This window comes from Carcharodon carcharias, chromosome 15, assembly GCF_017639515.1.
Source record: "Carcharodon carcharias isolate sCarCar2 chromosome 15, sCarCar2.pri, whole genome shotgun sequence".
In the NCBI taxonomy this organism is placed as follows: domain Eukaryota; kingdom Metazoa; phylum Chordata; class Chondrichthyes; order Lamniformes; family Lamnidae; genus Carcharodon; species Carcharodon carcharias.
In genome coordinates, this window is record NC_054481.1 from 13,476,673 (window position 1) to 13,492,086 (window position 15,414).

Below are 15,414 nucleotides of genomic sequence, written 5' to 3' on the forward strand. Positions count from 1 at the left end.
ATAAACTGCCTTTTTCAATTTGTGAGTAACCTCTCTCGGCTGCAGAGGGGGTTCTGGATATATATCCTATTGGCCTTTCAGATTTGATTTCTGTTTTTTCTTATGTTTGCCACGGGGTTTTGTCTCATCCTTCATTTTAATTTCACAGTCAGGCAAATTTCTCTCTGATGAAATCTTAACTTGGTTCAGTTCGGGGGTTGAGCTACCCATTCGCATTTTGGAAAGTTCCATGACTTTTCCTTCTAATGCCTTTTTTGTCCCAGTCAACTGATTCTTCAACTCTTCTGTCTCTCTTGTATCTTTCAGCTTCCTCTTTAAACATTGAACATTATTAAGTTTTTTCTTACAGCTGGGTTCAGTTGGTTCAGAGTGGCACTGTATTCGTTTAGCTTCTCTCCACGATTTTCCTGTGGAATCAGCTCTGACCTGCATCCTGTGAAGGTCCTTTGGTTCTTCTGTCTCATTTTAAAAGACACCATCATATTCCCTTGTCAACTCAGGATTTCCTCCTGTTCTAACTTGAAAAATTTCTGACCAGTTGAGTTTAATTTCTTTCAACCAATCACAGCCCAGAAGGCTAGGTCCTTCACCTCTTACAACAATTATAGCAGCTGGGCTGTCTGTTGCCTGTAGGATGCAGGTACAGAGGCGCTGCCTTTCACTTGTATTGCTTCTCCAGTGTATGTTTTTAGCTGAGCTGTGGTTTGCTCCAAACTCAATGGCTGGGTACTTCTCTGAGGTATTTAAAGATGTGTTCTCCCGCCACTGTAGTCGATATTCCTGTGTCAACCTCCATGACTAGAAGCTTCCCATTTACTTGAAAGGTAACAGTGATTGGTTCAGTTTTTTTGGCCTTGAGATTGCATAGGGAATAGACATCAGTATCAGCAGCTTCTGGTTCATCTATATTGTGCACTTCATTCAATTTAGCCTGCTGTCTGAATGGCTGCCTTGATCTCGCCCTGCACTTAAATTGCAGGTTTCTGGTATATGATTACCCCCACATCAGTAACACTTTAATTTCTGAAATACCGGTGAGCTGCTTCCAGTAATTCTTTTTGTTTTTCAAGCGGGAAGGACTATGTCCCACTTCGCGGTTGTCTCACTGGTCTTCGTGCCATGACCGGTCGCCATGTTGTACACTCTGCAAAGCCTGCGAGTCTCTCTCAGCACTCTCCATCGCTAGCGCTATCTCCATGGTGCGCTTCAAGTCTGTATTAACTTCTGCAAATAAATGGTGCTATCGTGTATGCCACAAATCAAACGATCTCGCAACATGTCATTTAGAGTAGCATCGAAGTCACAGTACTCCTTTAACTTTGCAGTGTACGTTGCAATCGACTCATCAGGGGGCCCTTACTCTAGCGTTGAACTTGAACCTTTGCATGATCACCAATGGTTTAGGCTGAAAATGTGCCTTCACGAGGTCCACTAGCTCATTGAAGGATCTGGAATTTGGCGTGCTTGGAGCTGTCAGACTACGGATTAGGGTATACGTTTTACTCCCGCACTTAGGAGAATTGCCTTCTGTTTCTCCTCCACCGTTATTTCATTCACCACAAAGTAGAATCCTAGGCGCCCTGTGTACTGACTCTGATCTTCGATGGATGAGTTGTATGGGTCAATTCTGCTGAAGAGAGGCATTGCTGGCGAGTATACTTTTCTTTCTTCCCTTAAAAATCAAAATTCAAGAGGTGAGGTGCAGCTTTGGAGCTACTTATCCTCGTTGCCAGTTGTAATAAACTTGGAATACCAAGCAGGTTTCTTGTAAGAAACAATAAACTTTATTTACAGAGCTCCTGATGCAGCTACATGCTTGTACTGAGACCAAGGCTAGAGAGCTCTGCCCCTAAGATTAGGACTGATTTGTCTGCACAGTCACATGATAACAGTATGGAAGGTTTTGCTTACAATTACTACACCATTGCTAAAATTTGTATTTTTTGATATCTCTTATTACTGCTCTGAAAATCACAAAACTGAGTTATAGGAACTGTGCATGAATGGACACTCAAAAGCTTATCAGAATGGAAAGGGAGCTTTAGAAACTCATCAGGAAACGAGGAACCATAAATAACTAAAAGATATGATTTCAGCCACAATACTACTACAACTTGCATTTAAGTTAGTAGAATGTCCAAAGATGCTTCATCAGAATGTAATCAAACAAAAATTTCCAAAGGAGACAATGCAGATATATTTTAAAAAGCATTTCAGAAGAGGAGAGTGAAGTAGAGAGCTTTAGGGAGGGAATTCCAGAGCTTTGAGCCTAAAAAGCTGAAGGCATGGCTGCCAGTGCTGAGACAAATGGCAGAAAGCAAAACAGACCAACATCAGAGGAATGCAGAGCTCGTGGAGGGTTTGGGCACACACAGATTTGGGAGGGCTGTGGCTATGGAGGGATTTGAACATGAGGATAAGAATTTTGAAGAGTGCCAGTGATGGCTGTAGATCAGCAAGTATAGAGATAATGAGTGAGCGTGGCCTTGGTATGAATTATGATACTGATTGAATAGTTTTGGATGAGCTCCAGTTTATAAAGGATGGAAGATGTGGGGCTGGTCAGGCCAGCATTGGGATAATTGGACATGGATAAGCCTTTTCAGCAGCAGCTGTGTTGAGGCAGAGGTGATCTGGAAATGGAAGTAGGCGACCTTGGCGATGTGGATATCAGGCCATAAGCTCAATTCCATCAAATATGGTGAGGTTGCAAACAATCTGGTACAGTCTGAGATAGTGGCCAGGGAGCGGGATGGAATCTGTGGCAAGGGAACAAAGTGGTAGAGACTGAAGACAATGGCTTCAGTCTTTCCAGTGTTTAATTGGAAAATGTTTCTGTTGCTATTTCTATGTATATTCTATGTAATTTATTATTGGTACAGACTAGTTGAGCCAAGTGATCTGTTTCTGTACTATAGGGGTTAAGAGAGGTGGTGGTGAAGTAGAGCAGGATGCTGTCAGCATACATGTGGAACTTGACCTATTTTCTAATTTTTCCTGAGAGGCAGCATTAGATAAGAAATAGGAGAGGGGGGCCAAGGATAGATCCTCACGGTCATCAGAGGTGACAATGTGAGAATGGGAAAGGAAGCCAATTGAAGTTGATTCCCCCTGATGCCTATGGCTATGCAGGGAAGGTTGAAACCAGATGAAGGCAGTTCCATTTAGATGAATGGCAGAGGTGGTGGAGGATGATGGTGTGGAGAGGTGTTGGAGGGTGATGGCGTGGAAGATCATGTCAAAGGCGGCAAAAAAGTGGAGGACATGGAGGGATAATGCACTGTGACTAGTTGCAGAAGATATCATTTGTGACTTTGGCTAGAGCCACTTCAGTGCGATGGCGGGGTGGAAACCTAACTGAGCAGATTCAAGCATGGAGTAGCAGGAAAGATGGACATGGACTTGAGAGGAAATGGAGGTTGGAAATGGGGTAATAGTTTGCAAGAACAGAAATGTCAAGGGTATTTTTAAGGAGGTTGATGACCGCAGTTTTGAATCTGTAAATGAATCATGAACTTTGAACACATCACTGCTGGGTTGAAAATGCACTTTTAAAATTACTTTCATAATTGTGCGTAGAAAGTCAAGTACTTGAATGATTCATGTGGTTTTATAAAGCTTATGAAATGTAAATTCTTAATCATTCAGAAGTAACTGTAGTTTCCATCAACGTGCAGTGATAGATAACTACTTTTGTATTGAATATCCCTAATACAGGATAGTGGTCAGATGTGGTACCTAAGAACTATTGAAATGCACAGCAGTTATTTTTGTTGCCTAATGTATTTTTTTTTTCATTTTAACTAATGCTATCAGTGCTATTAAGGTAAGAAACAATGTTTTCAAAACTATAGTTTAAGTCATCCGTATGGCTTAAAGACTTTAACCAAATCACTTGGTATTTATTCTTTGCATTCCCAGCACCACATTCCATATTTTCCAGCAAACCTAAAGATCGTATTTATGCTTACTGTAGTCAGTAAGTGGAATAATCTAATTGATTAATCACTTCTTATGTATTTGTCTTCATTCACAAAATAACCTTGCCTTGATGTAGAATACCTTTTATGTACTCAATGATTTCAGCATGTTTGGAAGCATAAATGAGAAGAAAAAGTATTCATTGTATGTATGGAAGCTGTTTGATTGTGTCATGAAGGCAGCAGTATCAAAGTACGGGGCAATAGTCCGCACCCTAATTTAACTCTAGCTTTACTATTTAATCTTTCTGAAAATTTTTGTAAATCTTAAAAAAAAAAATCATTTTGCTTTAAAAAAAAAATATATTTTGCAGATTTTTTTCAAAGCCGTGTTGACTCTGGAATTGTTTAGTGTCCTTATAAAAACTTATCATAAAATTCTGTTCCATTATGTCACTACAGAAGTATTTGTCAGCCAAGTACTTTGGTTAATATTTTCCAACTAGGAACATTTTATATTAGTACAGACATGTATCGCTTAGGGAGAGAAGTTTTCCATTTGACATTGAAGTCACAGAAACCAAGCAGAATGCAGAAGGGCCTATAGTTAAAAGTATCCCTGAGAAAACTTTAATAATATAATAACATGGGGGAAAAAGTGGAGAGATCAGAGAAATGCTGTTGATGATAGAAAAATAAAAGGACTGTGTCAATGATGTTTCATTCATAAGGTGAGACAAAGGAAGACCAGCTAACCCATAAAAGGAGGAAAATGAAAAGAATTGCATTTATATCCTGTGTAGAGAGGACATTAGCATTGTCGCTTGAAATCTTCTTCCTTTAAGTAGTCTGTGACTCAGTGGTAGCAATCCCACCACTGAGTCAGAAGGTTGTGGGTTCAAGTCACATTCCAGAGAATTGAGCACAAAATCTAGGCGGACACTCTGCTGATGCTTAAGGGAATGCTACACTGTCAGATGTGACTGTTACAGGTAGGGCATTAAACTGTCTGTACTCACGTAAAAGATCCCAAGTGATTTCCCCAGTTTTCTGGCCAATATTTATCCCTCAACCATACCAAAAACTGATTATCTGGTTGTTATCACGTTGCTGTTTATGGTACCCAACCATGCACAAATTGGCTGTAATGTTCCTTACGTTTACAACAGTGACTACATCTCAAAAGTACTTCAATAGCTATAAAGCTATTTGGAATGTACTGAGCTTGTGCAAAGTGTTATATAAGTATCCTTGAGGTTTACATCTTCTTGACAGTAAAACGGCCCTGTTTGTAAGTGCCTTAAGAATGTGTTTGTTACCATTCTCCCACGCAATGAGTGGAGTGATGTTCGTTTTTACTCATGGGTTGGGCTTCCCCAGTGATGGCAGAAATGACTGAGTATTTTAAAAATTGATTTGGTCCAAAACCACTGAGGCTTTCATGACTTTTGGTTTTACCATTGTGTCCACTGGTGGAAAACCAAGTGTTGGGAGTAAATAACTGTTGTATAAAATTACATTATTTACAGTAGAATCTGAATTGTTAATTAGTTTGGCTTCTGACGGGACATGGAAGAATGGTTTGCATGCAGCAGCAAACTTGCCAGTGTCACTTAATTGGTGATCTCTGAATCTGTTTTATTACCATACAGTTCTACCCATAGTTTAAAATTAATACAAACAATGTCGTAGGGAAATACTGTGTATTAAAACATTTGTGCAAAAGAATGTTGATCACACTTGGCTTGAAACCAGTTCTCTTCTGTCTGCAAAGATATTGCATGGACATTGTTCAGTTGATGACCTTTATACTGCAACTGAACTAAAGCAGTTTTCATTTATTTCTGAATTCATTAAAAAGTTAATTTAAAAAAAAACAAAATGAAGTAAAATAAATTGGGCAAGAGGAACAAAATCCAGCATTAGTGACTTTATCTGCATCTCCTTCCTTATCTTTCAAAGTTCTTTGTTTTAATGCCTGCAGATTTTTATTTAAACAATGAAGTTGGATTAATGCAAAATGTTGCAAGTCTACTAACAGTTACAGACTGCTTGTATCTTTATGGGAAACTTCTGAGTTTTGTAAATTCAAAAGCAATAATCATTGCCAGAATCCCCACAACTAAATATAGCTTGTCTGGCTGTAGGTTGATACAACATTTGGAGAAAACGCTTTCTATAAAAATAGATAAAACAGTTGTTGGTTCTCCCGCAGAATGTGTGTAACACTTTTTAAAGGAAGACATCAATTGTGAGAGAAATTTCATGGAGGATATGTATTATAAGTTGGCTTCCACTTACTGCCTCTTTCTAATGGTTTCACCTTTATTTTAACCATTAGACTGCCAGCAGGGAACTTTTCAAGCTCCTTATAATTAAAAATTAAGCAATTAATAGAATCTCTGCCATTGGGTTCAGAGTTCAGGAGAAATAAATCTAATATCTAAACAATTAGAACAAGAAAAACTGCAAGTACAAATTTTTGGCACAAAGTACAAACTTTGGTTATGCTTCTTGATTATCGTAAATTCCGTTTATTATTTCTTCTATTTAACATTATAAAAAGTTAAGTATAAACTTCAATAGTTAAACTTGTGCCTGCTGAATCTCACTGGCACATCTGGAAAATTGGACTCTGGATGAGCTTCAAAAGTTGTGTTTTTTCAGCTAGTCATGGCTTGGAGTTCTGAAGATACAAACATCAGGGTAAGTTGGGTAGTCTGTACTAGAATACAAAGTTAGCATATAGGTCCAGAATGCAATTAGAAGGCAAATAGCACATTGGCCTTTATTGCAAGGGGTTGGAGTGCATGAATAGGGAGTTGTGCTACAATTGATCGAAGTTGTTGGGAGACCTGGAGTACCATGCAGTTTTGGTATCTGTAATAAAGGAAGAATATTCTTGTGTTGGAGGTGGTTCAGCAAAGGTTCTCTAGATTGGCTCCTGGGTTGACAGTGTTGTCCTATGATGAGAGGCTGAGTTAATTGGACCCATACTCTTGATTTTCGAATGGGAGGTGATCTCATAGCTACATACAAGATTTTGAAAGGGCTTGATGGATGAGACGGAGGTTGTTTCCCCTGGCGGGGAATCTAGAACACCAGGGCACAGTCTCACACTAAAGCTTTGAACATTTAGGACAGTGAGAAATTTCTGAGGGTTTTGAATCTTTGGAATCCTTTGCCTCAGAAGATGATGGGTTGTGGGTAGTCTATCATCGAGTATATTCAAGGCTGAGATAGATTTTTAGGATCTCGGGGAATCATGGAATGTGAGAAGTGGGCAGGAAAGTGGGGTTGAGACAGAGGATCAGCCATGATCATAATGAATGACAAAGCAGGCTAAAGGGGCCATGTGGTCTACTCCCACTCCTGATTCTTTGTTATGCAGAGTGACCAGTGAGAGTGAGAACTGGATCAGTGGAGTAATGGTAGATCTCAGGAAATGAGTAAGTGCAGGACAACAGGCACAGGGTAGTGCTGGTGGAAATCTGGAGACCAGAAGGGAAGTAATGGCAAAGATAATAACTCGCATAGTCTTAATCTTTGGGCTCAAGAAATCCATTATCTCTTTTGTGCTTGAGGTGTGGAAAGACTGCTCTATTTCCTTAAACAATCTAGATCTTTCTGCAGCTTCTCCCCTCCCTGCACTGCATAAACTGCATGTGCTATTTTGATGTCACCTGGAACTTTTTTTAAAGTAATAACTGGTGTGTTCCTGCAAATCATTTATAAAAATGACAGAATACTGGTTTCTCGTCCTGCAGGATCCCACTTGGCTATCTCCTTTCACAAGACCCTGTTTTTCATCACTCACCCAATTTTCAGTCCATCTTCGTACACACCCAGCAGTACCAGCTTTGCTGGTTGTGATAGGTGTTTTACCTACTAAAATTCAGGCATTGACGTTTGACTAAATGATTGATACTTAACCAGATTGCCCTAGTTCCCATCTTAGATACCATTACTATATGTGCTATTTTCCACCAGGTCGCTAAATATCTCTGCCACTGCTCTTGCTAGTTTGTCGTACCAGTGGCTGCATCCTACCAGGTGCATTCTTTAATACTGAACTGAAGGTCCAAGTAATGTTGATTTTAATACATCACTGAATTTTGCAACCTTGGAATATCCATGCTGTATTTTTAACTATTAACTTGTTTAACCTTTCAGCTAAATCTACATCGGGGAATGGTATCATAGTGGTAGTGTTGCTGGACCAGTAATCTAGAGACCTGGATTAATGATCGAGTGACTCCCATCATGGCAGCTGGTGGAATTTAAATTTAATTTAAATCTTGAGGAAAAATCTATCATCGATTGTCGTAAAGACCTTTCTGGTTCGTCAATGCCCTTTAGGGAAGGAAATCATCCGTCCACTCCTGGTCTGGCCTGTGACTCCTGACTGAAAGCAATGTGGTTGACTTCTAACTCTCCTCTGGCCTAGTGAGCTATTCAGTTGTATCAAAACTGTTATGGAAAAATTGAATCATATGGACTGCAGTGGTTCAAAAAGGCAACTTCCCACCATCACCTCAATGGTAATTAAGGATGGGCAATAACTGATTCCCATGTCACATGAATGAATAAAAGAAAATTCATTAAATAGACTTGTTTCTAAACTAGTGCCTCTTTTCCCTTCATATACTAAGAAAAATGGAAGCTAACACTTTAGTACCACGTAGAGATGAGGCAGAGAGCATTTGTTTTGACTATTTCTAAATTCTTGGGGATCAATGGAACATTTTTTTTGGTGTTAATTAGCACAAATCCCATCCTGCTGACATAGCCAGTGCCAACAAATTAGCATTTATCCACAGCTCATCATATTACCAGCTAGCACATCTGTTTTTTCCACAAATTCCTCTAATATTCTAATGGAATATTCTAATCTGGTGACTTTGGCTTCCTCACAGCATTGGTCATTGCCATAGCTTAGGCAAAAATGACAGATGTTCAGTGGTAAATCCGTCCTATTCATGTGCTCCTTAATCATCTAGCCAAGTACAATAAATGCTACTTTTTTGTTGCTGGGAGAAGTTCTTTAAATTGGCAGATAGTTCTAATTCTCCAGCTCTTGCCAAGATCAGAAGAAACTCAAACAGTAAATGGAAAAGTATGAGACCCAAATTTACATTTGTGACAGAAATATCTCCGAATGGCTGGCTCTGAATAATTGTGGAGTCTGGTATTGAACCCTTAAGGGGTTTAACCCTCTCATGGTATTAACTTTCTGTACTTAGTAGTATTTAGTAATATTTATACTGTACAGTTTTCATAGATCTTGCTGTCTTTGTATGCACAGTCCTGCATGCCTAAATAGAAATTGATTTTTGACATTTTTCTCTTCTACATGAATGACACTATACTGCTTCACCTCAAATGTTGTGGCTGTATTTTTGCAGTGTTTAAAACCAAATCAGTTTTCCAATCACCAGAAGAATGTATCAGGAACTCTGAGCCCAGTTGTTGAAGCAATCACCCTATATTGAAAAAGCCATTCCAGCTAGACACAATTTCAGTACCATCTCCATGGTCTGATTTTCAAAAATGATCAGAACAATGAGGGTCTTAATCACAAAAGGTTTAATCATTATTGTTTTTTATTTCCTAGACACTTTGGGCCAACAATGATGGGAAAAGAAAGTCCTTCAGATAAGTTTTGTTTGGTTCCATGGAAATTAACCTATTGCATCGACCAAATGGATTTGTTTCTAAATCATTCATAGTAGCTATAACTGCACATGTTCTGAATGGGAATGTAATTGATAAATCATCTGTGAATGCCAAGAGTAGAGATGTAAGCTAAAGATAGTTTATTTATGTTGTAAATTTTGGAAAACACTTTGTTCTGAAAGTACAGTGCCTTGCTCACCTTTTGAGGTCAGGTTTATTAAAATGTCAACATACAATTTCAATGTATAATAAATTACTTTACATGATTACTCTTCTGATTTTACAAAATGTTAACAAGCTTGGTCAGAATCCAGCTATGTCATGTATCCTTGGGGGTGGAATACAGACTTTTGCACCCACTTAATCTGTCAGATCACAGGCTAACTGATCCTTATATATATTACAATCTATACATAGACACAATACACAAAATCAAAGGTTTGTGCTTCAGCCCAATCAACTCTTTTGTTTGCTCAAAGCGAAAGCAGCTGAAAATAGTGAGGAGGATAAAGGAGGGGGGGTCTTGGAAACATTATTAACTGAATTATTTCCATTGTAACAATGCAGAATTATTTGGCTGAACTGCTTTGACTTGAGGTATCGACATTTTATTAGCCAGTTAAACAATATTTAGCATTGACATTTGGAAAGCTCTGCATGGTATGACAATTTCCTAAAAAGTATACTGGCAGTTTCAAAACAAACAAACCACTACAATAGTCCAGGTGAGTAAAGTAGCTTTCCTTGGTAGAGGTTGAAGGAGCCCAGTGTCTTCCTTTCGGTTCAAATTAGACCACCTTTAGAAGTAGTATAAACTTATCATAGTCATAGAGACTCGGCAGCAATACAAAATATTTGTATCAAAAATTACTAGTGACAGAAATTTGAAATACCGATTTAAATGTGAAGATAATATCTCACTGTAATCTGAGAGCAACTAGGAGAAGGCAGATATTAATGGTCTTTTTCTCTCAACGTATAGTTAGTAACAAAACTACCAGAAAGCACAGGAGTGAAATTTCTGTGTTACACAAGAAACAGCAGAATACATTTTAGAACTTTCACATTTGTAAATAAATGGGTATTGAATTCCTACTGACCTAGTCAAATACCTGGTATGGTGCTCTGATTGCTTTGTCTCCAGTAAGAGCATTACGACTTGGCAGCCATGAGAACAACTCTTTTTCCTTCAATTGTCCTGGCCCTCTCTCCATCATATATTGAAGTACAGCCAAACAGGGAAATATTTCCTATATTTAACTCCTCTTCCCATCCTAATCAAACTACTCAGTCACAAATGTTATATCTCCCCTGTGTTATCTTGCCTAGTGGTGCAACAAGTGTAACCAGACCCTTTACTACAAATCTTTACAGTCATGGTTCTGTTCCATCAAAGCCATTTTAACTGAAATCTAAAATTAAAACTTCATTGAGTACAGGATAGAGCCCAGATAGCAAACAGCAGTTCTTGAATTTCAGAGATTACCAACAAAGATTGAAAGTATGCAGTCAGAATGAGGTCGGTAAACTTCAGCAGCAGTTTCCTCCACTGACTAAATTTGTTCAGCAGATCTCAGAGAATTTCCTTGGACACACTTTAGGCAGTTGTTTCTAATTCAGGGCTATGAGTGGCACAGTGTTCCTGGATTCCTGTTTCAGAAACAATTTTTTTTCATTAATTACTATATACATATAGAAAATAGTGCATATTATGGAAGAACCTGACAACTTGCACACAACTTATCTCGCAGTCAAGTACAAATAATCACAATTTCCATAACTGTCATGAAGGTTTTGCAGTAACCAGGGCAATTTTTAGAGTACACACCCTTAAAGTATCCAAGGTGATGAGTTGTCATGCCTTGGAATTGCTTATGATTTTCTGATGAAATGGAAACGAGCAGGGAACCTCACCACTGGTACAAATTCGGGAAAATTTAGGCTCAAATGTTTCATCATTTTGTTACTTCCCTTCAGTATTTATGGTCAGGAAAGGCCATCGTGCATAGTGAACTGGTGTAGCAATTGTTGGGTTTGCTATAAACATGCAATTCTAACTTTATATACTTGCAACACAGTTCTCTTATTCTTGGTCCTTTTTGAACAGATTGCTACATAAAAAGCAATTTGACAAATGGGAGGTACTACACTGGGATAAAACAATGATGATCACTTGACTAGTTGTTCTGGCTTGATCCATACAGCTGGATTTACTCACTTGCTACCTTTTGATAAACATTATTTCAGATGGTAAAAAACAACACTGAGCTGCCACAATCACTCTTTTTAGAAAAGGATAAGTGGAACATTTAGCTTGGAGATAAAGTCCAAATTGAGCTTAATCCACTGAGATAATGTTGCTCTTGTGCAGCTGATGCATTCTAAGACCTATTTATTACCTAAGATTACGATTTCTCGATTCTTACATGCTTGTAGAAATATTCTGAAAATGAGCATTACTTACGCTGAACAATATCGTTGTAGGCGATAGATGCAGAAGAACCTGGAATTTCTGTCAAAAATGACTTGCCTTCATCACAACTCTTTCCTTAAAATTAAAAATCACCAGAGCTAATTAAATCAGAACTCTCACCAGGTTAAAAACTTAAGTCTAACTTTTGTGAAAGTGAAGATATAGATGGAAGCATTTCACTTTTTCAGTTTTTAATAAATACCCTGCCATTTTAGAACTGAAGGTATAAGAAAGAGGTATTACCTCATTTACATTCTAGTGCTTAACATGAGAACAAAGAAGTTACTTAACCCACTTTAATTTGTCTACTTTTTTAGCCCCATGATCCAGACAGAGTTAAATCAACTCCAGCACTTATCCTGTATCCTTTCACTTTAGGGAAGTCATTTTTGTGCTTTTAGCCAAGGCAATTGAGGCATTGCCGTCAATGGTGGAACAATACCCATTATCTAGCTGTTTAGTGCTCAGCTATGCTAGGGATAAGGTACTTCAGAAGCTTTGTTTCAGTTTTTCTTTTATTTGTTCATGGAATGTGAGACCCTAAAAAAGCATGAGAGGCAGCAACAGGCTAAAAGAGCACAAGTGGAAGCGAGGGGGAGATACCCAACGAGAGGCTTAAAGAGCGCGAGAAGGAGAGACCCAACCAGTGGCTAAAAGAGGACGAGAGGGAGACCCGGCGAGAGGCTAAAAGAGCTATCCTATCCATTCTGGTCTATGGACCAACCACAGTCGGAGAAAAGTAAAGAGTGACATCAGAGTGAAATAGGTAAGTGATTGGTTTGTGAGCATTTTGCTCATTTATCTTACAAAACTCATTGAATTTATTGGTAATTATAAGGTTTTATTGGTATTAGCAAACTTTACTAGCAATAATAAAGTTTATTGGGAGTAGTAGGAATTATTAATTATAAGTTAAGAAAAATAAATTGATTAAAACATAATAAAGATGGCAGGGTAAGTAATGTGTTGAGACTGCAGAACATGGGAGCTCCTGGATACCGGTGTTATCCAGGGCAAACACATCTGCAGTAAGTGTCTGTGGCTTGAGCTGCAGACACTGCAATGGATCAGGAAGGGGTAAAGTTACCTGGACATTTTGTATCTCGAGGCATTCACACCCCTTAGGATAGGGTCTTCTGATTTGGTCAGGGGCAGGAGGATGTGACTGCGAGTGAGGCAGGTTTGGGGATCGAGAAGATAGAATTGGAGGAGCCTCAGTCTTTGCAATTGTCCAACAGGGTTGAGGTTCTGACAGTCTGTATGGATGAAAGCAGTGGCTACAGGATGGATGAGCAAACTGACCATGGTACAGGAAGCCATTCAAACAGAGGGAATAGGAATGCAGTAATTGTAGGACACATTTCTCTGCAGCCAAGAGCGAGAGTCCAGAAGGCTGTGTTGCCTGCTTGGTGCCAGCATTTGGGACGTCTGCTCGGGGCTGGAGAGGACTTACAGTGGAGGAGGAAGATCCAGTGGTTGTGATCCACATAGGTACCAACGACATATGTAGGACTAGGAAAGAAGTTCTGCTGAGGGAGTATGAGCAGCTAGGGGCTAAATTAAAAAGCAGAACCTCAAAAGGCAATAAACTCTGGATTACTACCTGAAGCATGAGCAAATTAGTGTAGGATAAATAAGATTAAAATGTTGAATGCATGGCTGAAAGACTGGTGTGGGAGAAATGGATTTTGATTCAAGGGGGACTGGCACCAGTACTGGGGAAAGTGGAAGCTGTACCATTGAGATGGTCTTCACATGAACTGTGCTGCGGCCAGTATTCTGGTGAGTTGTATGACTAAGGCAGTAGAGAGGGCTTTAAACTAAATAGTGGGGATGAGGGATCAAGTTTGGGAAGATGTGATAAACAGAGAAAACAAGAGAGCAAGGTAGCAATGAGGGAAATGATGATCAGAGCATGGCAGGAAGAGACAAAGTGCAGAAGTTTAAGTGTGCACCAGCAGATAGGGCTAGAGGTTACAAAATAGTAAAAGATAAAACTAATGTCTCTGTATCTGAATGCACTTAGCATTTGTTACAAAACAGATTTGAATTAAATTCATATGATCTGATAGCCATTGCTGCAAGATGACAAAGACTGGGTCCTAAATATTCAAGAGTATATGACATATAGGAAGGACAGGAAGTTCGGAAAAGGTGGAGGAGTAGCTCTGTTAATTAAGAATGACATTAATAAAATAGTGAGGACCTTATTCTGCATCTTGATCTTATGAACTCAGTTTGGGTAGAGAAAAGAAATAGCAAAGGTAAGTCAATTGTGAGAGTAGTTTATAGGTCATCCCAACAGTAACCACATTATAGGATGGTGTATGCAGGCAGAAATAATGGGGGCTTGTGAGAATGGTACAGCGATAATCATGGTGATTTCAATCTACATGTAGATTGGACAAACAGATTGGGAAAGGTAGCCTGAATGATGAGTTCATAGGAGTGTTTTTGGGACTGTTTTTTACAGCAGCATGTACTAGATCTAGTAGTGTACAATGAGACAGGATTAATTACTAACCTCATAGTGAAGGCGCCTTCATAGCAGTGATCGCAATATGATTGAATTTCACACGGTTTGAGGAAGAGAGGAGTGGATCTAAGACTAATGTTTTAAACTTGAATAAGGGAAATTATGAGGGCATGAAGACAGCTGGCTAAAGTGGATGGGGAAATTAGATTAAGGGATAGGTCAGTAGAAATACAGTGGCAGACACTTGAGGAAATGTTTCAGAATTCTCAGAAAAGATAGTTCTCCTTTCTCACTGGAACGTAAGGGAAGGATGCACCATCCATGGCCAACTAAGGAAGTTAGAGGCAGTATCAAGTTGAAAGAAAAAGGGTTTAATACTACAAAGGTGAGTGGCAGGTCAGATGATTGCACAGAATGTAAAGAACAACAAAGAATGATTAAAGATTAATAAGGAAGGAGAAATTAGAGCATGAGAGAAAGCCAGCTAGAAATATAAAATCAGATATTTAAAAAGGAAAAGAATAAGTAAAGTGAGTTTTGACCCCCTAGAGTGAGAGTCTGGGAAATAATAATGGAAAAGGAGGAAATGTGGATGAACTGAACAGATATTTTGTGCCTGTCTTCGCTGTAAAGAATACAAATAACATCCCAAAAGTAAGTGTGTAACAGGTGAAAGGGAGGGAGGAACTTAAAACAATTACAATCACCAGGGAAAGGGTACTGAGAAAATTATTAGAATTAAAAGTTAACAAATCTCCATGTCCTGATGGACTTCATCCTAGGGTCTTAAAAGAAGTGGCTGCTGAAATAGTAGATGCATTAGTTTTAATTTTCCAAAATTCCCTAGATTCAGGAAAGGACCCATCAGA

General features: G+C 38.9%; 2 protein-coding genes across 2 annotated transcripts in view; one reads left to right on the plus strand and one right to left on the minus strand.

Moving 5' to 3' along the window:
* LOC121288109 (Golgi apparatus membrane protein TVP23 homolog A-like) overlaps nt 1-9,862 on the plus strand; it is a 56,461-nt gene extending 46,599 nt beyond the window's left edge. The window contains exon 7 of the mRNA XM_041206442.1: nt 9,535-9,862. Within this exon, the coding sequence (XP_041062376.1) occupies nt 9,535-9,579 (45 nt within the window). The 3' untranslated portion in view covers nt 9,580-9,862. The remainder of the gene's footprint in view (nt 1-9,534) is intronic.
* Nucleotides 9,722-15,414, minus strand: part of nubp1 (nucleotide binding protein 1 (MinD homolog, E. coli)) — a 65,386-nt gene continuing 59,693 nt past the window's right edge. Inside the window, exons 10-11 of the mRNA XM_041206440.1 lie at nt 12,061-12,144; nt 9,722-11,246 (exon numbers count right to left, since the gene is read on the minus strand). Of these exons, the coding sequence (XP_041062374.1) occupies nt 11,194-11,246; nt 12,061-12,144 (137 nt within the window). The 3' untranslated portion in view covers nt 9,722-11,193. The remainder of the gene's footprint in view (nt 11,247-12,060; nt 12,145-15,414) is intronic.